This window comes from Mchenga conophoros, linkage group LG12, assembly GCF_057382185.1.
Source record: "Mchenga conophoros isolate Kocher_MC1m ecotype Shallow Benthic linkage group LG12, M_conophoros_male_GT1.1, whole genome shotgun sequence".
In the NCBI taxonomy this organism is placed as follows: domain Eukaryota; kingdom Metazoa; phylum Chordata; class Actinopteri; order Cichliformes; family Cichlidae; genus Mchenga; species Mchenga conophoros.
This window is the reverse complement of record NC_140537.1, coordinates 31,869,129-31,896,928: the sequence shown is the minus strand read 5'-3', so window position 1 is coordinate 31,896,928 and position 27,800 is coordinate 31,869,129. Positions and strand designations below refer to the sequence as shown.

General features: G+C 38.6%; 2 protein-coding genes across 5 annotated transcripts in view; one reads left to right on the top strand and one right to left on the bottom strand.

Moving 5' to 3' along the window:
• Positions 1 to 3: 3 nt before the first annotated feature.
• Positions 4 to 8,564, bottom strand: fbxo21 (F-box protein 21). Its single transcript, XM_085295278.1, has 12 exons — positions 8,239 to 8,564; positions 7,526 to 7,661; positions 7,054 to 7,163; positions 6,318 to 6,439; positions 5,539 to 5,685; positions 5,125 to 5,261; positions 4,880 to 5,016; positions 4,054 to 4,233; positions 3,631 to 3,763; positions 3,173 to 3,363; positions 2,879 to 3,036; positions 4 to 1,635 (listed from the first exon to the last, which is right to left on the bottom strand). The coding sequence occupies exons 1-12, from the start codon at positions 8,460 to 8,462 to the stop codon at positions 1,394 to 1,396; spliced, it is 1,917 nt and encodes a 638-aa protein (XP_085151404.1). The 5' UTR covers positions 8,463 to 8,564; the 3' UTR covers positions 4 to 1,393.
• Positions 8,565 to 9,684: 1,120 nt separating this feature from the next.
• nf2a (NF2, moesin-ezrin-radixin like (MERLIN) tumor suppressor a) overlaps positions 9,685 to 27,800 on the top strand; it is a 31,967-nt gene continuing 13,851 nt past the window's right edge. For 2 of the 4 annotated variants that reach the window (XM_085295277.1, XM_085295273.1), the window contains exons 1-7: positions 9,685 to 10,384; positions 11,468 to 11,593; positions 11,711 to 11,833; positions 16,328 to 16,411; positions 25,122 to 25,190; positions 25,626 to 25,708; positions 27,176 to 27,251. In XM_085295277.1, the coding sequence (XP_085151403.1) occupies positions 10,271 to 10,384; positions 11,468 to 11,593; positions 11,711 to 11,833; positions 16,328 to 16,411; positions 25,122 to 25,190; positions 25,626 to 25,708; positions 27,176 to 27,251 (675 nt within the window). In that variant the 5' untranslated portion in view covers positions 9,685 to 10,270. The remainder of the gene's footprint in view (positions 10,385 to 11,467; positions 11,594 to 11,710; positions 11,834 to 16,327; positions 16,412 to 25,121; positions 25,191 to 25,625; positions 25,709 to 27,175; positions 27,252 to 27,800) is intronic. The other 2 variants (XM_085295274.1, XM_085295275.1) reach the window with 2 other exon arrangements.

Here is a 27,800-nt window from a genome sequence, read left to right as displayed (position 1 = left end):
AAGTAAGTATTACAACCTGGAACGCTTTATTCTTTTTGTCTCCTCAAAACTCAGTCATTTCGGCTTCAAGTAGTTGGTGTCCTTATTGGTTCCACTTATTTTTGTTTTTTTCATTAAAGACTGATGAGCCATGGCATCCTACTTATTTCACTTGTAAATATACAGGAAAAAAAATACTAGAAATGTGAAAGTTAGACCTTCATAAGTGAGTGTCACCATTAAAATACGGAGAAATAAAAGCAAAAGTCAATTTACAAAGTTAGTCGTCTGGGTGTCAATGTACTGGGGATTTAGGGTAAATGGTTTTAAGACTGGTGCTGGATGCGTGGAGTTGTGGGTAAAAGAGCATTCCTTGGTTTTAGACAATGGGGATTTGCAGCACGTGGACACTCATTCTGATATTTACTTGTCCGCTTAATTGTTTACTTTAAATCTAGTGGTTTCTAAAGTTAAATTATTCTGGTTTTGATTAATTTTCCAACTTGGCTCTCTGAAGGTATTTGGGTTGTGAAAAATACATCCCTGCTAAATGAGTATCATACATCATTGTCTGACAATTTGAACCTTGATTTTACAACAAATACACGGGTATTAGGACAGATGTATCAAAGCAAAAACTCTCTGTTCCACACGGCTAGAGGGGTCTACTACGAAGTAATTTCAATGGCTTAGCAAGCTACTTCCACATAAAGTATTCTGTGTCATGAAAGTGGTCGTCTTAACTGGCTAAATCACCATGGTAACTTGTAGTGTTCTCGTAACCTGGTCAGGAGCTGGTTATGTTCTGGTTTTTAGTTTGAAAATCATCTGGAAGCGCCAGGTTTTCACACATTGCTAAAGTGACTGAATAAAGGTTCTTTGCATTGTCACAGGAAGGTGAATGTATTAATTTGGTGATACTGAAAATGTATAATTTCTTTTATACTTTTATACTTTTTTTATACCTATTCAGTCACATTGATTTCACTTTGATCTGGTGAGTAAACAGTATTGCATTTTACTGTTATATTTTTCAAATTTCCTTATAGATTTTAATCACCTTTTATAATCATCATCATATAATGGCTCTGAATGGAAAGGGTAGCACTCATATGGGTCATTTTATATGCAAGAAGAGTTGCATGTCATGTGAAACTCCCCTCTTTTATGTGAGCACACACAGAGTTTGAAGCAGAAAGCTTAATAGAGAACGCTGACAACTACCGTCATGGTACCGATCATCTCCAACTGGGTTTTTAGGGTCTGTTACGCCAGCTAAGGCAACAAAAGCCTGGCTTTCTTGAATTTCCTTCATAGTATACCCCTCTGGTTTTGACAACAAAGCACCAGCTAAGTTAATTGTGACCTGTAAGCGGTTAGCCTGGGTTGGCAGAGTGCTAGACAGCGCTGCTTGCTACATAGACATGGCTTGTTGGTTGTTTTGGTCTGTGGTAGGAGCTTCTTCTTGGTTCCCAGCACTGGGTGTCAGTCTGTGATAGAACTCCCGGACTGTACACAAGGTTTCATCCATGTCCTCTGGGTATCGTGTCTGCAGTTCTTCATTGGCAACATAGTAGGTGTCAGCAAACTCGGAGAAGTAGCGACCCACCTCTGGGTGGCCAATCTCCAGGGGGGCTGAGTGAGGCTCCAGGTTCTCTGGAGAACAAAGGAAAAACATACTTCAGGTGGGACTGAGTATATGTGACATGTCCATAAGTATTTGAACAAGGACTTATGTTTTTGTAATTTTACCTCTGTAAACCACAGCTGTCAGTATTCAATAAATACTAGTGACACATTTTTACTGGCAGCCATACATGTTTGACAACTGATGTGGTATGCTTTGGATCATGAGCTGTTCTTTTCCCCTCTCCATGCTTTTCCCTTCCCATCATTCTGGTATAAATTCATCTTGGTTTCATCTGTCCAAAGAACGTCATCAACATTGTATCCATTTTTTCCCAGAACTTTGCAGCCTGCTCTAGAGGTTCTCTGGCACGGTGTAATCTGTCCTTTTAGCCCAACGATAGCCTCTACATCCTTATCGGCCTCTTCAGAGTGCCAGTGAACAGCTAACAAATGCAAGTTTAACACTTAAAATTAGCCCCAAATCCTTTATCTGCTGAATTTCTTATGCAATATTGGGGGAACTGACCTTGTCTGGCCATGAAACTGAATGTTAGTAAATGGAGTAATTACTTTTGAGCCTCTGAAAATGGGCATCTATGTACAAAAAAAATGGGTATTTAAAATAATGCAATACTTGTTAAACCTTATAAATTGAAGCTGAAAGGGTGACACGAATCACATCTGATTGATTGATTTTAAAATCCACTGTGGCGCTGCACAGAGGACAATTACAAAATAATATGTCAAAATTGTGTAATGAAAAATTAAGTTCATCAAGATAATTTCAAATTAAATTTATTTTCACATCACAGCTTAAAGTCCTGTTCATTTCTGGAAAGTGGAATAAGCACCAGAGCAGTACAGAGAGACTGGCTAATGCTGCATTCTTAAACAAGTCTAAAGTTGGAAATTCAGCGTTCCCAGTCTGATTGTTTTTGTGGAATGCCCCTTTAACCTGGAATTCCCACTCAAAGTCAGAGCAGACCCACATACCCCAAGTTAGTAAAACTACAAACTTTCAATCTGTACTGCCACTGTTGTGTGTTTTTTACTCAGTAAATAAGCCATACGTAGAGCACTGATCAGACTCTGTCCATTAATGTGTATTACAAGTGCCAACAAAACCAAACAAACAGCTATATGCCACCTTGAAGGTGAAGGAATTTACCAAGTATATACATTATTTACACATTTTTGTTTTCAATCACACAACCTGTACACAGGGGATGTTAATAGTTACCATCACCACACTATTGTATATGATTCATACCTTGTGCTGCATAGCGGCAAGTCCCATCCTGCACGAGTACATTGTAGAAAGGCTGATTAGCCCCATTGGACAGCTGATGGACCCTCATGGTGGAGATCCACTCTGGACTCATTGTACATTTAGGGTCCCATCCATAGATCACACAGTTATACCCAGAGCTGATAAAACAGGTGGAAAAGAGCCAAAATGCTCAGGTGATCAAATATACAGGGTATGATCAGAGAGAAAGATCAGAAAGGATTTTAGGTTTTGTCATGTATGATGCATGGCGAATGACATTACGGTGTGACCTACCGCTTGTGTTTCATAATAAGGCCGACTGAATACTGGACTTCCAGGTGTTCTGGAGCACTACGCCTCTTCACCTCGGGTGTCACAGGGTGTTTCTTGTGCTGGATGTGCTCCAGCGTATGTTGCACCAAGTAACCCACCGCTCCGTGCTGGGAGGGATCCAGTGCCTGAATATGCTGCAGGATGTCAAGCACCTGGGAAAAGGATAAAAGTCAATCCACAATGTGTTTATGTCAGATATATGACCTCTGAGAATAGCTGTCCTATGCAGCTGCACATTATGTTACATATTAAACTATTGTGCAAGAGCAGTACAATGTTAATTGTTTTTTTTATAATATTTAACACTTAATTTAGGTAGAGAATGAGGAAAACAATTCCAGTATAGTAACACTACAAAAACTACTTTCAGTAGTCTAAAAATCAAGACTTATTTTTAACACATAGTTGGCTATTCTGACCTTTTCTGGCCAGATTCCCAGGTGGAAGTAGAGGCGTGCCTGCAGCAGCAAATACTGCACATTATCTGGGTTGATTGTGAGGTAGAGGTCCAGAGAGTCTCGGAGTAGCTGGTAGGATTTTTCATTGCCCTCACTGACAAGGGGGGGGAAAAAAAAGAAAAAAAAAAATAGAAATAAAATAGTAAAGAGAAGATGCTATTAATTTATTCATCTGACAGACATCAAATCCATTTTAATCATTTATTTTGCTTTGAGACCGTTTAATGCCATAATTATTTTGTCAGATCATAAAACAAAAAGATAAGCAGGAATTTAGAGCAACATTCTTGATTAGCCTCTTTGTTTTATCATCCACTGATCCGCCCTCCATTTATCTCTAAGCGATTGTAGCGATTGTAGAGTCAGGTGTTCAATTTCCCTTACCCTCTCTTGCCGATGTTAAGCAGGTTTCCCACCATCCTAAGCAGCACCTCTGTGGTGCTTATGGCACTGTAGTAATCTGCTGTAACCTGGTGGCCGATGAGGTACTCGCACTCCTTTGCTGTCAGCTGCTTGCCTTTTCCAAAGGCATCAATGTAGACAAAGTCATAGATATCCTCAGTCCTGCAGGAAAAAGAAATTCCATTAATGTCATAGAAATACACATTTCACATTAAACACACACTTTGCCACCAGCTTTAGCTTTGTATAATTTTATAAAACATAAATGATAATTAGCTTAGGAGTTTTAAGAATGTTAAAGGAAGTTTAAAAAAATTGTTTGTCCTTATCTCTGAGTAAGGTGCAGAAATGTGTTTACACATGTTCCTATGTGTCTGTTAAAACACACTGGCATACATTTAACATACTCCAAACTCCCATTAGGAATGGTTGTTCTAACTACTGTAGCTGGATTTCATACCTCTGCTATGCAGCCATCGCCGTTTATCATTTGTGTCTATTACAGGTAACCTCAGCAAGGGAAATCAATGGCAAATGACTGTCTGTGGTAGCTTAAATCAAATGAAAGATAAAAAAATAAATGAACATCACAAACTGTAAACTCCCACTTCCTAAAGCTGATGCTGATGAATGCTGATGGGTGTTGATTTACTGATTTATGTGTGCATAAACCCTGAAAATGGATGCTTTGATCTTGATTATTTATTCCTCTCCTCCATGCTTTCCCTTCCATAAACTTCATGCATGACAGCTTAAATTTCAGTCAGTAACTGGATCTGAATTTTTTTTTTTTAAATGAAAGCTGTACCCTGTCGGTTTCTGGCACCAGCGCAGCAGGAAGTGATTGGGAAAGTTGACGGGTTCCAGCTGAACACCGAGCCTCTGGGCCAATGTCATGTAGAGAACGGAGAGGCTTATGGGAATGCCTGTACGACGTAGTAGCACCTGCACAATTACCAAGAAGATAAGTGAAAATATTCCACAAAGAAGAATAATTTAAAAATTATTCAAAAGCTTGACACCTTGAAGATAAAGGATTTCTGGAAAGTCTACCTGGTGGATATAAGAGTTGAGGGGGTTGTAGTAGTCACACTCATTGCCTTTGTATTGAAGCTGCTCATACAGGACAGAGTTAAGGGCACAAATGACCTGTCTCTGGAGCTCAAAGTCCTCTACAACAGAACAGTTACCTGCAATACACACAAGAAATAAAACATCAACCAAACTTTGCATTAAAGTGAAGGTTATGGATTTTGTGCAGCTGTGCCACCTTCGCCAAACATATTTGCTCATATTGACTTTTTTTAGAATGCACTAGAAATGGAAAGCCCAAGCCTTCAGGCTTTAGGCATCAACTGATGATAAATCTTTGGAGAAACATAATAAAGGGGAAAAAAGACAAGAAAAGAACGGAAAAGAAAAGAAAGCAAATGTTCTTTTCAAGTTCTGTGAGACTTAAAAGCTGACCTTGGGCAATACGCAGGCTGGGGTGAGATGGGTTCTTGATCCTCAGCATCTTCTTGACTTTCTCTGTGATTTCATCCAGCTGGGCTGATATGCTGTCAAGTGTAACATCAGCCAGTGGGTTACAATACTGATCAACTAGTACAGCACCTAAGGAGGAAAAAAAAGGAACCACAGGAATTACATAAGGAAAAGGCGGAAAGTTTAAATGCACTGTTATTTCAATATATTGTGCATAACAAATTTATTAGACCACCACCACAGTAGCCTAAACTCGTTTTTTCTAGGTTTCTGTAATGGGTAATTCACCAGTTTGCACAAGCTCGTCAATCGAAATTGTATCTTTTTATGCCAAAATAAAATGATTGAAGTGACTGTTATTTGTTTTGAAAAAAAGGTGGGAGAAAAATAGTAACTCACATTATTTTTTCTCAAGATGCCAAATGACAGGCATTTACTTGCATTCCTGAACAGAAAAATACATTTTAATGGTTGAATGTTGTCATGGATCAATGTCTGACTTCTCAGAACTCAGAAGTTTGCCGGCTGAAATTTGAGTAGAAATTTTTAGTTTTAAAAAAAGGTTTTTGACAGATTTCTAAAATATTTGTGTTTTTTTTGTAGTTGTTGTTGTTTTTATGACTAATAATTTGTTAAGCACAGTATAATGTTATAATTAGTAGCAAAATTAGTAGCTATAAATTATTAACACAGTAATAATAGAGATTTATAAGTCTACATAAATGTATAATAACTTTGTATTATCGGGACAGATGCCTCACCTTCTAGAGCTGACTGCTGCTCTGTGGGCTGCTCCAGGAAATTCTTCAGACTCTTCAGGATGTTTTGCTGTCTCAGGAAGTAAAGGATTTTCTTTGCATAGTACTTCAGGGTCAGGCTTTTCCTAATTTTGAGTCGAGAATGGAGAGATGGTAGATCAAAGGAGAGCGCATGCAACAAAACAAAAGCTATCATAATCACAGAGGTCTTAGAGAGGATTAACATGATCAACACCCAATTTGGCTGAATGTCCACTACATCCCAAAGGTGCTCTATCAGACTGAAATCTGGTGACTGTGAAAGCCGTTTGAGTGCTGTGAACTCACAGTCATGTTCAAAGGGATAAAAGTGTGCAAGAAAATATCAGCCACACTAATACACTACAACCACCAGCCTTACCTGCTGATACAAGACAGGATGGATCCCAGTTTCGTGTTGAGATGTTGGGTGTTCAGCATTTTCTGAAACTGCTAACTAACACCAGCCTGTATGGCACTAACAACCATGCTGCATTCAAAATCCCTTAAATTACTGTTCTTCCCCATTGTGATGTTGATGAACTGCATTAGGTCATCATTACAAGCCTAAATACATTGATTTTCTGTAATTGGCTTGTTAGACACTTGTGTTAATGAGCAACTGAACATGTGTACCTAATACAGAGGTCAGTGGGTGTGCAGCTACAGAGCAAGAATTTCAAGTACTGAGATTATAGTATAAACACAATGCTGCTCTCACCTCTTGTCAGAGTTGAGTATGAAGAGCAGCTCATCTTCACAGAAGTGCTCAGGCATTCCAAGTGACTCAATTTCTGCAAAGCTGTCTCCCAGCACCTGACCAACGCAAGGCTGCATTACAGACCTCAAGATTAGTTTGGAACACTGAAAGCTCAGGTTTTCTTGCATAAATATGTGCGCATGAAAAACCAAACAAATACCATTATATCTGTGTTTTCCATGCTAAATACTAGACTTGTAACCTGTACAGTTTGCATGTGTTAAGAAATATAAAAAAAATTCAGACGCATCCCACGTAATCTCTCACAAACATGCATTTAAGTTGGTAAGATCAAATGTTGCATCTTAAGTGAAATATGTATAACTGCTACTGATCCATGTGTTGCCAGTCTATCACAAGGTATTGAAGTCACACATAACACTAAAACAGATAATGAAAAAAAAACCCAACACTGATAAAAATGATTACTCACAACTTCTGTGAAGAATCTCTTTGAGATCGATTCCACAGTCCTTCGTATTTGTATCCCAACTCTATGGCGTGTTTTGTATTCTCTGAGCCAGTCACAAGACTCATTCTGACGATAAAACCTCTGCAGTCTTGGCCATCTGTTAATAAAGGCAGTGTAATTATTTTATTACAGGAAAACAGATAAAAATTCTGAATTATTTAACTGCCTGGTGCCTCAAGCATTAGATGTTAGTCTCTAGAACTGTTTATCATTTTGCTGAAGAGGTGTCTTTTGCTCTGCTTAAAAAAAAGAGCAAAGCTGTCAGCCAAGGCACTCAGGAGGAGGGCTTACAGTAACTAGCTTTTGCCAAGAGCTTCACTCTTCTGCAGATCAGAGGCTAACATTCAAGGTCATACAAATTCATTGTGAATGAATTCATTTGGTGTAATGGAGAATAAATCGCTACTTGCAAAAGCTGTAAACAATTATAAGCCTCATTGTTGTTGCAGGAGGTAAGCCACCGGCATGGCGTGATGATGAATTTGGTGCATCAGCACAATGTCAACGGCTGACAGCTGCCTGTGAGTTCGCAGTAAACGAACCCACCTCAGAGCAGACATTTGGAGATTAATAGCTCTAAACTACGCATAAATAACAAAAGAGTCAGATTCATTTCTATAGACAGCACAAAAAGTCACCAGAAGCCAGCATAGAGTACCACAAAAAAACAGCACCTGAGTTTATACTGGTGTCCCCAGACCTTCCCCCTTCCATGACAAACGTCGTGTAGCCGCTTGCAGCAACAGGAGACGTTACAAATGTCGACATGTTTGAGGACAGGGAAGCACAGGATGTGTTCGAGCAACTCGGTCGGCAGGTCTGTCAGTTTTTTTGTTTGGGGGTCGGGAATAGTCCCATTTAGACTTGGCTGTCCCTCTCCATCCACAGGCGTCGCCATCTTTACTGTTTACCCCGATTACCTCATTGCCTTTTCGCCGCCCCTTTATGGCGCAGGGGGTCGGGCCGAGGGTGGAGCCACGTTCACTCAAGAGGAAATAAAAAGCGGTGCTGCCTTCATGACCATCGGAAATTCTGCATATATTTTATTTATTTATTTATGTTTTATTTTTATTTTTTGCAAAACAAACTACAGGCAAGTCAAAAACATAAAAGGAAACTTTTAAAAAAAAAGTACAAGTCTTGTTTAATAGGCAAGTAGTGTCAGATGTAATTAACAGGTCTCACTTATATATTCTACAGCATTTTACCCTTTGAGAAATTATTTAAGATATTAATAATTATAATAATAACATCCATTGTCCCTCCTCTGCAAAAGTCCAAGCCACCGCCAACCACGCATCTCTAAACTCTCGAAACTCACCCTTAGTGTATTGACTACACCATTTGGTGTAGTCATTTCTAAGGCAGCCCATGATCATTCCCATTGCAAATCTTCCCATTGTCAACTCTGCCTCCTCTAACTCTGCCTCCTGGCTATTTGTAGGTCCACTGTCTCCAAACCATCCATCATAACAGGTCTTACTATCATCTTGTAGTACCATCTTCTCACATCTCCACGCTCTCTTCCACTACTACTACAACTACTACTACTAATAATAATATTCTGTGAGTGTTATGGTAGATAGTTATTGCACGTGGTACTGGTGGGTTACTGGTGTTGATTTCCAGGAACGAGATCCTGTATTTAGAACAGATGTATTTGTTCTTCAAGAATCCACTGCTCAAATGCCCAAGATGAGCTGATATTGTTTTCCTTTAATTTAAATGTTAATTACTTAATTAATTAATTTTACTGCCCAGCACTTTAAAATCAAATATATTCAGATTATGATCCCATTTCACAGACTAAAGCAGTTGCTTCTCATAACTGAGACACAACACAATTAGGTCTGCCATTTTTGTCTGAAAAATACAACAACATTTTTATTGATCACCAGAATAGTTGTGGATTTAGTCACCACAAAGTGAACCCCTTGAGCTTGTCTTAGAGTAAGAAAGCGAAGTGCATGCAAGTATTCATTTATAATGGCCTAGCCATAAATAGCATTCTGCCCTGCCATAAAATAAAATGGCATTTTATGTCAATGCCATTATTATGTACTACTTTGTCATTACAACATTTTGGGCGGTACCCGAATGCATCATTGGATGAGATGGCTAACAAGTGGTTAGCAGCGGTTAGCTGGTGTTTCGCTTCCTTTTTAGCGTAGTTCATGTGTAACAAGTTAAGTGTTTTGACGTCTCCAGACGGAATGATTTGGGTGAGACGCATAAATGTGAACATTATCGTATTTCTTACGGATTTATTTAAAGTTGTCGCCACTTAAGGGTTCATATTATATGTAATCTTAGTTAGCTAACTAATAGCAAGCCTAACAAGCCTACGCTGTATTTATCTGCTTGGGATGAATATATTGATAATTTTCTTTTTGGCAGTTAAAGGGAAAAATAACATAAATACGTAATTGCGGGACAACAATAGAGCAATAACATGCCAGTCAGAGTCTTAAAAACTCATGTAACTCTCGTTTGAGCATCCAGCGATAGATGAACGATAAATACTAAGTCTGGAAAGTCACATGCACAGCTGTGTTCATCTTTCAACTATGCCGGATGACTCGTCTTCTGTTTCCATCAGAGAGTTAAAAAAGTTAATCAAAATGGCTTGACCGTACACTCAGTTTGTAGGTAAGTGTAGAAGCGACTTTGAACAATTGAATTGTTAGTTTTTTTGAACTGTTCGCCATGGCAAGTGCCTTTGCAGCAAAAATGGGATTTAACTCGCTGATGAGAAAACAAGCGAAGACCTTCAACGTCAGGATCTCCACAATGGAGTCGGACCTGGAGTTCAGCTGCGAGGTGAGACTAATCTTAAATCCATTCAGCTTGAGCCGAGACTTTTCGACATTTGTAGTGACCGTGGCCACAACGCCAGGTACTGCTAATAACGACTAGTTACTAATTGCTATGCATTGTAATGTATTTACAACTGCTTGATAAGAATCTAATGGATAGAGTAACTGAATGGGTACAGGTGTCCATTCCTTTTTAAGATAAACAATTAGCACTTTTCGACACTAGATGGCAGCAGTCAACTGTGACCCATGAACTGAACAGCTGTAGCTGATATTATGGTGATATCAACTACAGTTTATGTATAATATTATATATAAACATATAACATATAACAGATGATTATCTGTTATATATTTATCTGTGTCTTCTGCACCAATGTGATCAGGGAAATAGTTGGTGGCAAAAGTCAGTGCATTATAAGGTTTGCTGAAGTTTATCTGCTAACAGAGATTTATGCTGCTTTTTAAAATGTAATTTTGGCCTTTGTGTGGTGTTTTGGGTTTATCAAATGACTTGGGGATATGTGAGAATTGAAAGGCTTCAAAATGACTTGCAGACACCATGCCTTTTTTAATTTTTACAAGGGAGGAACCCCACTAAACTTTAGAGATAGTAATTACACATAACAGCGTCATCCGAGTTACAGGTTTCTATTTTCTGTGCTAGGATGACGATTGTATCAATTATGGGTTGAAGAAGAACCACATAATAAGTATTGGTCATATAGACAGTGTTCTTTCAGCCTTGCATAGAAGTATTGCATGGTCAAGGTTGCCATTCCTTGTGCATGGAGAGTTTTTTATCCTATTCTTTTGCGGTTCTTAGGGCATTTTTTCATGCCAGCCTTGGAAGCACTTGACAGTAGCTTGCAACCCAAGTTAACTCAGAGGCTAGAGATGAAAGCCAATCTAAATTGGATATGTGTCCCTGATATGCCTACCTCTTAGCTCTCAGCAGGATGAGGAGAACATGTATGATTCTCTGCTTGGAACCCAGTGTTGTAATAGAAATGCCAGTATGACTAGATAACAAAGATGCAGGATATTATGAATGCAAAATTCCCTCCTATTTTTTTCTGTGTTACAGGTCAAGTGGAAAGGAAAAGATCTTTTTGACTTGGTGTGCCGAACTCTTGGACTGAGAGAGACATGGTTCTTTGGTCTCCGGTATAACATCAAGGACACAGTTGCATGGCTTAAAATGGACAAAAAGGTGACTGCTGCACTTAAATTGTTTAAAAAAAACTATGTGCTATGTAAATGCTGTTAATATAGATATAGGAGTCATGACAATAAAAAAAAAAAAAAAGTTGTTTATTTGTTGTTGCAGGTTCTAGATCAGGAGGTGCCAAAAGAAGAACCCATCACCTTTCACTTCCTGGCCAAGTTTTACCCTGAAAATGCAGAGGAGGAGCTAGTGCAAGATATCACACAACATCTCTTCTTTCTACAAGTAACTATACGCTGTTTATGTGCATCATTTTGTACATTTATACATTTGTTCTCTCATTGTCAATGTAAGTCAGGACATATGTAGTGCACACTGAAATATTTGATTTTACCAGATTTTTCTTCGGCCTCTGGGTTTGCTATGGAGCTTTTGCTTGTCTCTGACATTATGTTATCTCAGCAGCTCTATAAGTCAAAATTACTGCAGGATATTAGCTACACAACATGCTTGTCTTGGAAGAACCGTGGATTTTGGATTATTACTTGGGTAATAGGGAAGAGCGTTTTTTCTCTCTCTACATTTTCCAGTGCAGGTGTGGGCATGTTTGAGCCTTTAAAACAACACAACATCAGAGGAGGAACTTTCTGAAAAAAAACAAACAAACAACCCCCCCCAACAAACCTGCACCTAAAGCTTTGAAAATACTTTGCAACACGGAGATTATCCATTGCACATTTGCACAACATGCATTTGGCTAATGTGCTTTTTCTGTGACTTTCTTACTCTTCTAATCCAGTGGCAACAGGGCCTCTGAATCTATATTTTTCCCCCTAGGTTCTTGAGCAGAAGGCTCTGTAATATACTTTTTCTGTTCTCTAGGTCTGATTGTGTGCGGCCACTTGGAATCAATGCACAACATATTACCACTATCCTTTCTATCCTTTTAATACTCTTCTAGGATTTCCCGCAGAGCCTGACACACCATTCCCCTCGCACAAGATAGGATTTGTAACTGTGCGCTTGTCGTCCAGTGCCACCAGCCACGTTTATCAATTAATAGTTAGATTTTAAAGGCTCTGATATTGCCCCAATTAATAACATATCCTCTATGGAATGTTTATCTCCCCTAACACTCCCATCATATCTAGCTAAATGTGCTAGTTTAACGTGACTTTCAACTGCAGTGCATTCCAGTGTTTGGGTAGAGCACTTATCTACTTAAGGCATATAAAGTGTCTCTCTGTGTCCTTAATCCGTATAAAGGTAGTTGGAGTAATTTATTTATTCCAAAGGGAAGACCTTGCTTAAAAAAAGACAAGAGCAAAGAAATAAGAGCAGTGCACAAGAAGTGCAGAGCTACAAGGGGAAATAAATACAAATGTGTAGTGAATTGCGTTGCTTGTCTTCCTATTACTTTGCTCTCATTAATTCCTATAATGTCAAGAGGTGCTCTCTGTTTAGTGTCACAGGCATGTCAGGTGGATTAGTCCTTATCAGAAATGGTCACCCACCCGTATAGAAACACACACACAACACACATAGACACTTATCACATACTTTAGACCACTCGCACAAACAGACACATGCACATCTTTGTCACCTCAGCCTGTAATCTTAGCAACAACTTTGTCTCATTTGTAAACCAGATTCCAGCGTCAACCTCTGAGTGCATGCCATGATTAGGGGCTGTCACCTCTGGCTCCACACCTTTGTTAGTTCAAAAACAAGAGAAGACAGCATGACTGGCTTTGCAAATTAATGAGGTTAAAAGCATAAAATTGTCTTATATAAGTACAGCTGAAGTATGTTTGCACCATCTAGCCTTACCATTAGATTTTGTGCTCAGTATGCAGTTATGCAAGCATGAAACTCAGTTAGTTTGATAGGTGATGCTATTCAGGTAGTGACACCTAATGAGAAGCAGAACTCTTATCAGGAGGGACCTTGTTATAGGGGATTCATGCCCATTAAAAAAAGTCATATTAATATTGTGATCCTTGACAGTTAAGTCAACACTAAACATGCACCGGTCTTTCTGTAAGCTACAAACTGTTTACCACTCTTGACACTGAAAAGAGTGAATTCATAGACAGAACAGTTAATCCTGGAGATGCAGAAATAACACATATTATAAAAACGGGTGGTTCTCCTTTAGTTATCATTTGGTGCTTTTTTAGGACTTGTCATTAGGCTCTTCTGGTATCTAAGCTGGTATTCCTAGGGCATCTTAATGATCATATGAAATGGTGTTGTTTTATGTACATAGTTCCTGGCTCTGTCTAATAGGTCCCTATGTGACTATGATGTTTAAGTCTTACAATACAGTGGGGCAAAAAAGTATTTAGTCAGCCACCGATTGTGCAAGTTCCCCCACTTAAAATGATGACAGAGGTCAGTAATTTGCACCAGAGGTACACTTCAACTGTGAGAGACAGAATGTGAAAAAAAAATCCATGAATTCACATGGTAGGATTTGTAAAGAATTTATTCGTAAATCAGGGTGGAAAATAAGTATTTGGTCAATAATAAAAATACAACTCAATACTTTGTAACATAACCTTTGTTGGCAATAACAGAGGTCAAACGTTTACTATAGGTCTTTACCAGGTTTGCACACACAGTAGCTGGTATTTTGGCCCATTCCTCCATGCAGATCTTCTCGAGAGCAGTGATGTTTTGGGGCTGTCGCCGAGCAACACGGACTTTCAACTCCCGCCACAGATTTTCTATGGGGTTGAGGTCTGGAGACTGGCTAGGCCACTCCAGGACTTTCAAATGCTTCTTACAGAGCCACTCCTTTGTTGCCCGGGCGGTGTGTTGTGGATCATTGTCATGTTGGAAGACCCAGCCTCGTTTCATCTTCAAAGTTCTCACTGATGGAAGGAGGTTTTGGCTCAAAATCTCACGATACATGGCCCCATTCATTCTGTCCTTAACACGGATCAGTCGTCCTGTCCCCTTGGCAGAAAAACAGCCCCATAGCATGATGTTTCCACCCCCATGCTTCACAGTAGGTATGGTGTTCTTGGGATGCAACTCAGTATTCTTCTTCCTCCAAACACGACGAGTTGAGTGTATACCAAAAAGTTCTACTTTGGTTTCATCTGACCACATGACATTCTCCCAATCCTCTGCTGTATCATCCATGTGCTCTCTGGCAAACTTCAGACGGGCCTGGACATGCACTGGCTTCAGCAGCGGAACACGTCTGGCACTGCGGGATTTGATTCCCTGCCGTTGTAGTGTGTTACTGATGGTGACCTTTGTTACTTTGGTCCCAGCTCTCTGCAGGTCATTCACCAGGTCCCCCCGTGTGGTTCTGGGATCTTTGCTCACCGTTCTCATGATCATTTTGACCCCACGGGATGAGATCTTGCGTGGAGCCCCAGATCGAGGGAGATTATCAGTGGTCTTGTATGTCTTCCATTTTCTGATGATTGCTCCCACAGTTGATTTTTTCACACCAAGCTGCTTGCCTATTGTAGATTCACTCTTCCCAGTCTGGTGCAGGTCTACAATACTTTTCCTGGTGTCCTTCCAAAGCTCTTTGGTCTTGGCCATGGCGGAGTTTGGAGTCTGACTGTTTGAGGCTGTGGACAGGTGTCTTTTATACAGATGATGAGTTCAAACAGGTGCCATTCATACAGGTAACGAGTGGGGGACAGAAAAGCTTCTTACAGAAGACGTTACAGGTCTGTGAGAGCCAGAGATTTTCCTTGTTTGAGGTGACCAAATACTTATTTTCCACCCTAATTTACGAATAAATTCTTTACAAATCCTACCATGTGAATTCATGGATTTTTTTTTTCACATTCTGTCTCTCACAGTTGAAGTGTACCTCTGGTGCAAATTACTGACCTCTGTCATCATTTTAAGTGGGGGAACTTGCACAATCGGTGGCTGACTAAATACTTTTTTGCCCCACTGTATTTATTTGGCACACTTCATCCTGTTTCCAGACCTCTCTCGAAAGTGATCAAATACCAAACACTGTAGCAGTGATAGTTGAAAGTTAAGTTACCTGGTTTGAAGACTGCATTTATGTAAGGAAATAAACACATCCCTTGGCACTGTTGTTTTTAACCATCTTTGATCAAGCAAACACGTAATCTGCTTTGAAGCACTGCCTTTATAATGGTAATATGCTCAAAGACACATAAAATTGACATTTTGTCATAATTCAAATAAAACAGATGAGTCACAAGAAATTGCTAAGTATGATTGTGGGAATCTCGTGAAATCAGGTTGAATCATGCAGGAAGAGACTCAGAAGATCAAGGAGAGCAAAGATGGTCGCATGTGTTGACATGATGTACTGCTACCCAATTGTGAAAGCTATTTCTGTCAGGGTATATTTATACTCATTCGTTCTACACATTTCAAGTGTTATTTAAGCAAGGTCCATGCCTCTCTTCACAAAATTAGGTAAGAAAGATGGTTCTCAGGAAGAGATGAATAGAGACTGTTCTCTGAGGCTTTGAGCTGTCGGGTCTCTGAGACCTTATCAAATGGAAAAATCTACTCTAAACAGAAAATGTCTTACAAGCTCACACCTTCATTTATGACAGCTTCATATTTATAAAGTTAGAGTCTGTGGTTCCAGGTTTAGTACCAATGAATGGAAACTTTTTTGTGAAGTTAAAAATGGAAACTGTCTGATTAAAAAGCCTGACATAGCCAGGGTCAGGCCCTCTTTTGTATGTACCAAGATCTCAAGAGCTTTCTATGGCTTTCAGAGGAAAAAAGTAAAGCTGGTTATATTTCGGTACTCCTCAGGTGAAAAAGAAGATCCTTGACGAAGAGATTCATTGTCCCCCTGAGGCGTCTGTGCTGTTGGCCTCCTATGCTGTCCACGCTGAGGTAGGTACTCATTTTGGGACTTTGTGGATGCAGCTTACTAAAAACTTTCTAAAATGAACTTGTAAACAGCATGGATTTATTTTATGGGATTTCAGAAGAAATGGCATTTTCTCTGTTCAGTACCTGAATTTAGTACTGCATGTACTGTTTACTCTTATGAACTGTGGGTTTGACTTCTATAATCTTCTCATATTTGGCTTCGCCTAGAGAAGCCATAAATCATCCAATGTGGATCCAGATTGCTGCTGTTCAGTTCTTGATAAGGACCAGAAGAGCATATTTCATTTTCCCTTGATAGTTCCAGTGTTTTTTGGCTGTTTTTACAAAACTAAGAGGTGGAATTTTATGAACAGGAAGGAACTTGGTAAAAAAGTCTCCTTGAGAGATCACTGTCTTTAGGATAGTGGTAGGATATTAGAGCTCTGCCTTTTTCATGAGGTACTACACAACCTCAGCTGAAGTATACAAACCAAGAACCTAGCTACAAGCTTATTTTTTTAAAATAAGTGTTCTAAAACATAGAATTAGCTACACTCCTAAAGCACCAGCTGGGTGTTGCAGCCACCCAGCAGGTGTGGAGGCAGCAGGAAATCTCAGCTAAATAAAATGGCACAATCCATTTTCATTAAACAGTAGCATGACATTCGTTACTAAACAGGTGTGAAAGAATAGTCCATTGTTCAGTTTCATGGCTTTAGCATTTTGCTCTTTTAAGTAAGGTGTACAAGCTGTAACAAGAACAAGGAACTTTGTAGTAATAGGGGTTAACACCTTGAAGGATGCAATACTGTTGTGGAAAAATCCTGCAGTTGGCAGCAAATGGTTTCCCGACAGAGAAGTCATAAATCACCCTTAATTGATCCAGATTGCTGCTGTCTAAGTGAAGGAGGTTGGGTATATTGAGGTCTTCTTCAAAGGCAAGACTATGATGATGCATGAGATCGATAGGGTGACTGATGGATTACGTGGTTAGTTGTTGTGTTTATGACATTCCAAACAACTTGCCAACAAGGAAGTTGCAGACTGACCTCTGGTGGACAAACTATGTAACACTTAGTCATGACATGGTTGAAAGGTGTTTCTTCTGTCTCTTACTCAAATTCAGTAGTTCATTTATCGGTCGTTATAAATGCTGAAATGGATATATTTCGGGAAATAGCAAATTTATAGGCCAGATAAGTTTTAGATCCTCAATAATTATTGTACACTCTAGTTCTAACTAATAATATACATAAAAATACAAATGTTGTTAACTAATATGGAAGAAGCTTGTAGTAGAGCCATTTGTCTAGGAGCCGGTTATGGAATTGGCTGAACAGTCATTCAGATTGCTAGACTTGCGTAAATGTTGATTTAAACAAATCAAAGCCTGAGAAATGAGAATGTAATCAATGTGAATCATTGAAGATTCCCAAAATGGAAGAAAATGCAACTAATTGCACTGGTGGATTATTCATGCCAGCTCAAACTGACCTTTCCAGAGTGGCTTTTGCCAAGGGTTAGGTTTAGGGTTTAATTTTGTTGGTTTTTACTTAAGATTATTAAAATTACTTTGATGTCTGTTAGCTGGTGATATGTGTATGCTAGTCAATATCTTTTCACTGTTTATTTTTTCAGTACTTTACATGAAAGTAGGCATATTATCTCTATAAAGTGCATTGCCCTGTATGAAATGTGCTCTGTTTTTATATGTCTTTGATCTATTGGTAAAGGATCACATATGTTACCTGTAGGCTATGGAAATCATTCCACACAAAAGAGCACACTTAATAAATGTCAAGCGATCTTAGTCGTCTTGGTTGAAGGATCCCATCTCTCTTAAACCCGCAAGAAAATGATCGGGAAACTGAGGTGCAGCTTTTGCTTGCTACCTCAAAGATTTGCCCAAGAGGCCTCAGAGACTTGCCTTTCCATGCCAATTTGACAGGGCTAGGTTAAAAGAAACTGTGTGGATCAAGAAAAGTCAGCAAATCAGCACAATCCCTGTGCTCCCCGGTATCAGCAACAACATAACATACTGGTCCACAATCTGTTTTTTATTTAATCAGCAGTCCACTTTGATTAGTGTCAGTTCGAATAAAATGGGATTGTAGAAGAGGCAGGTACTTGTTTAGTAGTGCAGCTGCTGAGAGGGTTTTGGCAGACGTTTCCCTTCTCCTTCTCTCATCATGAGCTTTTTTTGTCCATAACCACTGTGCAGACAGTGAAGTAGAGTATATCACACAGTGGGATCTACTTTGGTGCTCTGCCACATCTTTAATCATGATTATGCCACTCTGAAGACAGAAATAGGAGGCGAGTAAAGGCTTATTCAAGACCGCTTTAATGTTTAAAAGAGAATTTCTTTATAATGTGGATCATAGCTCTGTTCAGGTCACAGAGAATTCTTCTGTGTAATCAGTTTTAAAGGTTAGTAGAAAGTGCTGTATAACTCACAGTGAACGCAGTGGGAAGCTAGAAAAGCTAACATTACCATGCATGAGTTGTAAAGAATGCGCAAATAGAGCAGAAAATAGAGGGTGGCGAAATTTGTGTGTAGACAGAGACTCTTGATTCTTTTGCAACTCTGTGTGTAGACAGAGACTCTTGATTCTTTTGCAACTCTGTGCCCATGCACAGGTGAAAACCTGTGCATGGGCACAGAGTAATTTTCATACAGTGAATTCAAAGAATATAAAAAAATAAAATACTCAAAGGCATAAATAACCAGCACTATTTTCATCAGTGATTAATCTGACAGTAACATTCATCATGGTCTTGCCGATGGTCAATAAAATGCCCACTGCAATTTAATCAAGGCCAAGGTGAAGTCTTATGTAAGAGACTTCAGATTGTTTCACAGTCATGACTTGCACTTAGATGTAGAATACATATAATGGTTTATAGAAGTTTCCACCTTACACTCGCATACAGATCAGAAAAATGTGAAAATGTATAAAATAATTATTAGTTACTGGATTTGAGATCTATACCTGCTGCCCTGTGCTTATGTGTGTGTGTGTGGATTTTACAGTTGTGAAAAATTCAGTACACTCCATGGAAATTATTCTTTTTTATAGAAGTTAAACTTTGATCATCTCTTAAGCTGCACATATTAACCTGTCAGGGTTTTCAGTCTTTTATGTCAGTGTCTGATGTTTTCAACTCAGTGAATGATATTTCAAAAGAAATAATATAACATTTCAAAAAACTTGTTCTGAAATATCAGAAAGTAGAGAAATAGAGAAATGCAATATGCATTCAAGAGGTTGATCCATAATATAATTTGTTGACGGAGTATCGTCATTAAACGGTGAACTTGATATCAAAGGAAAGCTCGCTTTGTTAACTGAGAGTAAATGTTAAATCTTATAAATATATAAACCTTTAGCTTTTTTTTTGCTGCTAACAAAACTATATTCTTGAAATTCCATAAGAAAATAAGCATAAATTAGTCTCTATTAAACTTTTTTTTAATGATAAAGACAACATTCCTCTTTGAACTTTGGGGATATCTACTGTTGGTTCCAATTGTACACAGTTGTACACGTTGGACTTTGTGTGTTCTATATGTTCTTTATTGTATCCATTTTCTAAACATCTTATCAGGGAACGACAGGGGCCTGAGTAATGGAAAAATGAGCTGGAAGGGAAAAATATTCCACATATTTTACATCTAAGTGAAAGATTCAAGTCTACGATTGTGGGAAAAATCAGAAGTCTTTAAATTGAAGACATGACCTTGGTGGGGATTTTTTTGACCATCTGATGATAAACCATGGACCAAGACCATGATAATTATTTTTTAGATAATAACTGATGAAAATAGCCCTGGAGATTTTTTGGTCATTTTCAGAATTTCATTAGGGAAGAGAAAACAGATAAGTTGCACAAAAAAGTAAGTACACCTCTACATTTTTTGGATCCATTAAAATTAACTTAGAGGGTTCAAACTAGATGCCAGTGACAACTTTTTGTTATTGAAGTGTGGTATGTTTTCATGCCAGCATCTAAAGAACTCTATGATTGTGGAATCTTGTGAGTCTGGAATGAAAGTCATCTAAAAGACTTGTCTTGAATTGGTTGCCCCAATGTATTCAGCCCAAAAGTACACTGTTTAATGTCTGTAAGATCACCAAAATGTCCTCAATATCTGCAGGTAATTCTCACAGCTGCTGGCTGGTTTGAAAGTGCATGTGTATACAGCCAGAAAGAGATTGCAGAAATTTGACCTGCATGGGAGGCATGCCAGGAAAAAAGCCTTTTATGATGAAAATGGTTTGGGGTTGAGTCACTGCCTCAGGAATTGGGCAGCTTGCAGTCATTGATTCAGCTTTGAATTCTGCATCAAATCAGAACATACTTAAAGATAACGTGAGACCACATATCCAAAGCTGTTGTCAGAAACAGTGGGCAATTATTCAAAAATGACTTTAAGAAATGATATCTGGTGAAGGGAACAATCCTAGCTTATGTATTAAATCTTTCCACAGATATTAAAAGTATTCATATTTAACAGCGGTTGCCTGGTTTGAGTTTTCATGGTGACTTTGCACCCTTTGCAAAGTCAGTTTCAGTTTCTTCCTTCTGGATGAAGGTTTCTGGTCCCAAAATGTTGAACAACAAGGTTTAAGAACAGCTTTGTTCAGCAGCCATCACACAGATGAATAAATTATAGCTTTGTTACTTTGTGGATTACATGATGCTCAAAACTATTATTAGTTTTTAGTATTTTGTACTACGCTTATCTGTTGTCTGTTGTGTCTGTATTGAGAGTGTGCATGTGAGGATCGATGATTTACAACTGCAAACCAGACCTACCTACGGGTACAAATAAAGTAACCTGAACCTGAACCTTTTATTGGGAGATTACTGGAAAATTTCATTTTCTATGTGGTTGCGTTCATGTAAATACCCTCTATGTTTTGGTTCTGTATCTGATGCGATGCCTTTCCAAAACTTTCAGTAAAGCCAGCAGTGTCCATACTTTTTCAGCCTTTGTAGGTCTGCAGAAGTTTTACTGTGTCCTTTTTTATATCCTAAGCAAGTGCAGTGCTAGAAGGGAGTGTTGACATGGAATTTCAACAAGAAGCCACCCTGGAAAAATGTGCAGGCAGTCATTTTGGCACAGAGGGTATGTAGGGAATGAGACTGAATCACTCGGCCATTTGTAATACGTGTCGTGCTGAGTGGGGAGGGATATGAGAAGCTAAAAGGCATGAAAGACACAGGTGGGAATAGCTCTGTTTTACAGGTGGCTTTCACAAAACATGTACTAATATATATTTTTTGAAAATCCTGAGCCATAATCTACTTACTTTGTAGTTGTATCCCAGTCTGGGTTTTATGGGACAGATACAATGATTTCAAATATGTCGCTTTTTTCAGTTTAATTCTGGTTATTCAGTATTCATTGGAAGTTGTCAGCTTTGCCTTGAGAGTATTAAAATTCTACCTGTCCAAAGTGTTATAATGGGTAATCCTGCCACAGTCAGGTCATCTAGCATTAACATTTGTGACACTGAGGCAGGGAACTGTGGAAAAAATGATATAGACAACAAGCTGGTGAAACACATCAGGTTAATCCCCTTTTGCAGTCGTTCACTGTAGCAACAAGTAACTGGAAAAGCTTAGCTATGAAACCAGAAAGTATTTTTTATTTATTTGTCATTGTTGTTACTTATATTATTCCAACTGTAGTGCACATGGGTTAGGCTGAAGCATGTTTAAATATGATGACTTAAATGAACAAAGCCTTTCCCTGTTGGCTTCTTGCTTTTGCCAGACAGAGTGAGATTCAACCCTTGTTGTTTCAGCCAGATAAATCCATTTTGTAAAGCTTTTATTGCACTTGTAGTAATGTAACAAGTTGTCTCTAATTTGAGTAACACTCTTCTTCTCTACCTGACTGTGCTCCATGTGTTTGGTAGGGTTTTACTCAGTGAGTGTAAACAGTTATACCAGGAAACATCAAGCTAATTTACTAATATGAGAGCAGTTTGAAGCGGTCTGACACAAGCGTGTTGATGTCATGAAATATTGCACTTGCGTGGTCGATATGTAATCTTATTTTGTTGCCAAGATAATTGCTGGGTGGCAAAAAGATGTGATCATAATGACTGCCTGGACTTAGGTAAATGAGTAATTTGAGCTAAATACTGAGGCCTACTTACTGTTACATGGTAATTAAAGTAAATGCAATGTTTAAGATTTTCTCCATCTCTTTGTGCAAGCATCTTAAAATTGCCATTTAGCACAGAAATGTCTGAGAATTGTTGAATCCATAGAACATTTCCTTTGCTGGTGTGAGAAAATCTGTATTTTTCATTTTTTATTGGTTTTCTTTACATGGAATAGTGTGATAAATTCCCTTCTTCTGTTGTATTTGGGGTTTATTGAATATAATGTCCATTAATTAGCCGTTGCAGACTGCGGAGCTGCTGTTGGCGGTCATCAGTTAAAGATATTGACAAAAAGCTATCTTGGACAGTCGATTACCACGGGTAGTTTGGAGTTGTTTTGAAATAATTGGAAGGTAAGTAATCAGAACGTATCTGAGAGCATTGTCACTGGCAAAATATCACCGTGTCTGTCACTGAGCTGAAGCCCAGTGGAGCCACAAAACCTTAATAAGTCTATATATCATCAATTATGAAGCAATTACAAACAAGCAGGTGTTGAACCTCGGGAGCAGAAGTGGGAAGATGGGAAACTGAAATAAAGGGATCTAATTAAATGGCCATTGGCTTCACCAGTCTGTTAGTCACTGCAGTGATGTTCAGGATTTGCAGGCATATTACATTTAGGTCTGTTAAATACTGTTTTCACGCTATTGTGCACAAAAATAATATAAAAATACCAATATTAAAGCTTTAATCACAACCAAACAAAGTATTTGTTAATTTTACTTTGTTATAGACAGACACATGGTCAAAAGATAGACACTTAAAGTGCAAAAGATCATTGCGTTGAAAATTGCATTTCAAAGCTCATGTCATTGTTTATGGATGTATTTTCTATTGAATGCAACATCAAAGTACATGGTTTTGGTTCTTCATTTCCCAGTTTCTTTGTTGTGTGTATTTTTCTGCTTTACTTATTAACTAAAGGTGACTCAGTTACATTTTCAATACAATACCAGTAATAGCAGTAAACAGTTTTTAGCAGCCTTAACTTTATATAGAATAAGATTCCAGAATCAGAGTAAGGAAATTAATTCGTTTTGTACAGCACCTGTTTTTCACCAAGGTATAACAAAAAGGTTCACTAGTTGTAATGGTTGAAATCTATGTGAAGAGATATACAGACACAATACTTAAAAACAGAGTTGTTCAGTCATCTTTCAGTTGGATCAGACACTACTCAACCCAAGAAACGGAAAACTTCCAGAGAAGAAAACAGGGGACTGGAACACACTGATTAATTTAAAACCTTTAATTGTGTGATGGAAATGTTTTTACACTTTGCCTTCATCAGCGTCAACGTACACAAAGCCATGCAGCAAACAATTATAATCAAGCTAGAGCGGGTGTGCACTTGTCACTGGATATTTGGTTGAACAGGGTTTCAAAGGCTTGGAGTTTCACAGTCAGTCTCAAGTGGAAAACCCCAAGACAATGTCATAAATAAAAAACACCTTTCTGACTTATATTTACAATGATAACAGTCAAAATGTAAACATACATCAATTGTGGAAAATTAGAAGAAACGGGACAAATTCAATTTTTGATTTCTGCCGAGCCGCGAGGGTGTTTTTGTTTTCTTTTTCCCAGAACGTCTTCAGTGTACTGTTCACCAAGGTTCAGGAACTGCATAGGTGACTTTGATGGTTTCTCTCTTCAGTTTATGCACTTTAAGATGCCCTTAAAAGTAATTTTCTATAACGGTCTACCACAAAAGATGCAGCTCATCAGTGAGTTAGCATGATGGATTACAGATTCAGAAAACTGTTGAAGGGCAACTTTTAAATGGAGTTATATTTTCATATTAAAAACTGAGTGACTGGTAGTCACACAATAAAGAACTGTCTCGATGCGTGCTCAATCATCCAGGTAAGGAAATCTCAGAAAGTTGATTCGTGAAGTCACTTGGATGAGCGACAAAATGTTTCCCATTGAAAACGCTACGTCCAGATGAACAGAATCAACATTTTGGGACAGTAAAGTCTATTTGTTGCTTGGTGTAATTCCCAAAAATATAAACTATAGGATTAAAAATTGTTATCCTCATTACCAGACTCATCTTACATCAACCACAAAGTGCATAGTGCATATAGCAATGTACAGCTGTGCAGAAAAGAAAGTCAGTGTTCATATTAGCCTACTTTAAAAAATCTCCACTTTTCAGACTATAGCCGCATGTATAATTCACATCCTTGTACCTGTTTTACTGTAGCCCAGAGCAAATTCCCACAACTCCTCAGTTGGAGATGCCTAATCCATTTATATCTCTATTTAAACATGCATAATTTGCACCCTAGATCTATGCTGATAAGTGATCTCAGTTGTCCAAGAGATATTTCTAATAACATCATTTACACTATCTCCCAACAGCTGGGCTCTGATATGTGCAGTGCATATGAATGACATTCATTGTCCAGGAAACCATTTTCTTAAAGGTGCTCTAGTTCTAACTTATGAACAGCTCCCAGGAGAGATATTGTCTTGGCTGTTATTGAATGAAAGGTGGATAGTGATTTTAACAATTGGGGCACTTTTGCTCTATTTTACAGTACGGAGATTATGACCCTGCTGTTCACAAGCCTGGCTTCTTGGCTGAGGAGGAACTGCTGCCAAAGAGGGTGAGTGATGGCCATTTACCGGCTGTGACAGAGAGGCTGATATTGTAACCGTTCACAAAAGCATAGCTGATATTGTTTTCACCTCGTGAGGCGGTGTGCGTGTGCGATCATGGCAAAATGTGGTCCTGGAGACACTTGATGTAGCAATGTATGTTTCTATGAATAGATGTTGTTAAATCAATAGGATTACAACAATTACAGTAATTTAAGGCTTTACAGGTGAGTAGTTGATCTCAAAATGAAGGCCAATTTACAGATAAGTGAACTGAAGTATCTGGTGTGATAGTTTACTCTCGATTGACATATTTGTTATATTATTGCATTATTAGCATTTTCCATCCATCCACCTTCTTCTGGTTATCCGAGGTCGGGTCACGTGGCCATTTTAATATGTGTTATATCCTCTGTATTTAAATCTGTTCCTCTCCATTTCAGGTGATTAACTTGTACCAGATGACTCCAGAAATGTGGGAGGAAAGGATCACAGCATGTTATGCGGAGCACAGGGGTAGGACTAGGTAAAAGCTGCCGCACTGAACTGGACTGCTGTGAAGTTCCACAGTCATCAGCACTATTTAAGTTTTGAGTTCACACGGGATGTGCCTAAAACTTGATACTGCAAGAAATGTTTTATGTAAAACTGGACTTGGCTTACATTGAAATGCAAAAAGGATTTCATAGCAGTTGTCTCTGAACTGAGGTTTTTTTGTATTTCAGCAGCATTACTAGATGGACTATTAAAAAATTCCATTAAATTAAAATTATTATTAATATTAATATTAAAAAGTCCATTAACTTATGAATTTACATCATTTAAGTGTAGCTAAACACCCTCTACATTCATAGGAAGCAAAATGAATGCAGCTATTTTAAGAGTAAATACTGCACTGTATATAGGTATTGCATTGCCCTAATTGCTGTAGTGAACCTAAAATGACAGGAGAATGAAAATCTATTTTTGTGCCATTGCACTTTGCTCCACCGCTAAACTGAGCTAAGCTGAAAATGATTAGGGAGCAAGTGTGAGGGATGTGGAGTGTCTTACAACTCTGTGGGTGGTGAGTTCAATGCTGGACAGTGATTTCTAAAAGCCATAAACCTCAGCACTTGGAAAAGTAATAACTGAGTCACTGGTACTGATCAATAACCCTCTCAACCCAATCAGTGGGAGGGAAGCTGGTGGTCCTCACCCAGCACGATGTCGTCCTGGAGACCCTTGCTATAGCCGGAACTCCCACTAAAGCAATTGCTTTCGTTGATTTGGCATGTATTTCTATTTCTTTAAAAACTCAGTACAGCCGTGAAGTTAGTGCATAAACACATCAAAGCAATTGACATGTTATGTGCTTCTACATGTTTTTCCATAAATCAAGCTCTCCCATATTATTTTTTCAGATCCTCAGTGTCCAACCTAGTTAAAATTTGTTTACTTGGCATAATTCTCTCTTTCCTGTTAAAACTTTGATGAAGCTTAAATCATCAATTTCCCAACCACCCATATCATGCAGCACACTATTAAAAGTTTAGGGCTAAGTCTGTCCTAATTTTTGCTCAGCCATCAAAGTATGCTAATGTTCTTTTTTTTTTTTTTTTGCTAAGTTGACCCTGACTTGCTAACAGCACTGTAGAAAGAAAGGGAGAAGAGTTTTGTGCATTTGTTTTCTCTCCTGCAGTATTTAGAGTCTTGGAGGCATCGGAATAAGTCTCGTTTGCCATCAAGCATGACCTCTTAAGCCTGTTAGGGAATTATAGTTGTGTTTTGTGTCAGCACTGTGGTTATGTTTTCACCCTCGCAAGAGCTGCGTGGCAGAGTTTTTATAGATCACACAAACACGACAGATGCCACACACGAAAGCAGAAGAAACAAGGTCTGATCTCCTGTTTCGCTCTACTTCTGCACCTCCTCTCCTCCCACCCTCTGTCTTTCTCTTCTCTTTCCTCTGGATCCCTCTCAATCGTTTTCTCTCTTTCTGTCTTTGAACTAGGGATGAAGCTGAGATGGAGTATTTAAAAATAGCTCAGGACCTGGACATGTATGGCGTGAATTACTTTTTAATCAGGGTGAGTCAATGCTGCTTCGCTCCATCATCGCAAAAGCAGGTGATATAAGGGATTTGGAGGTGTGTCAGTTTCACCATGTTGCTATTAATTAAAGAATAGCCTGACTTAACTGATTGCCTTTTGATTCTATTAGTTATATTTTAAGAAATAGGTATATTTTAGGTTAAATATAGTGCTATTTAGCTCTGTATTTTCTAGGTGAGTCATCACAAAAACAACCCTGTAACACAAAGTAATCCACTGGTGGTGGCTATGGCCTTTATCAGTGTGTTCACTAAAAGCCAAGACATTTTGAAGTATCAACAAAAAGTAAAACCCGACTTAAGTAAATAGTTTTCAAGCATTCCTTTTCAGATTAACAAACACAGACTGCATATATACACCTAGCAATTGGCATTGTTTATCACAAATCTAGCAAAAGGTTTTGGCAAGCAGGAGCATCACAAAGCCACTACTGTTTAATGCAGGTACAAATAAATGGTGGCCGGAAGGGTGGTTTCACAGCTGCTTGCCAGTGGCCCTGAACAGCTGGGTAATAAAAAAGCTTTG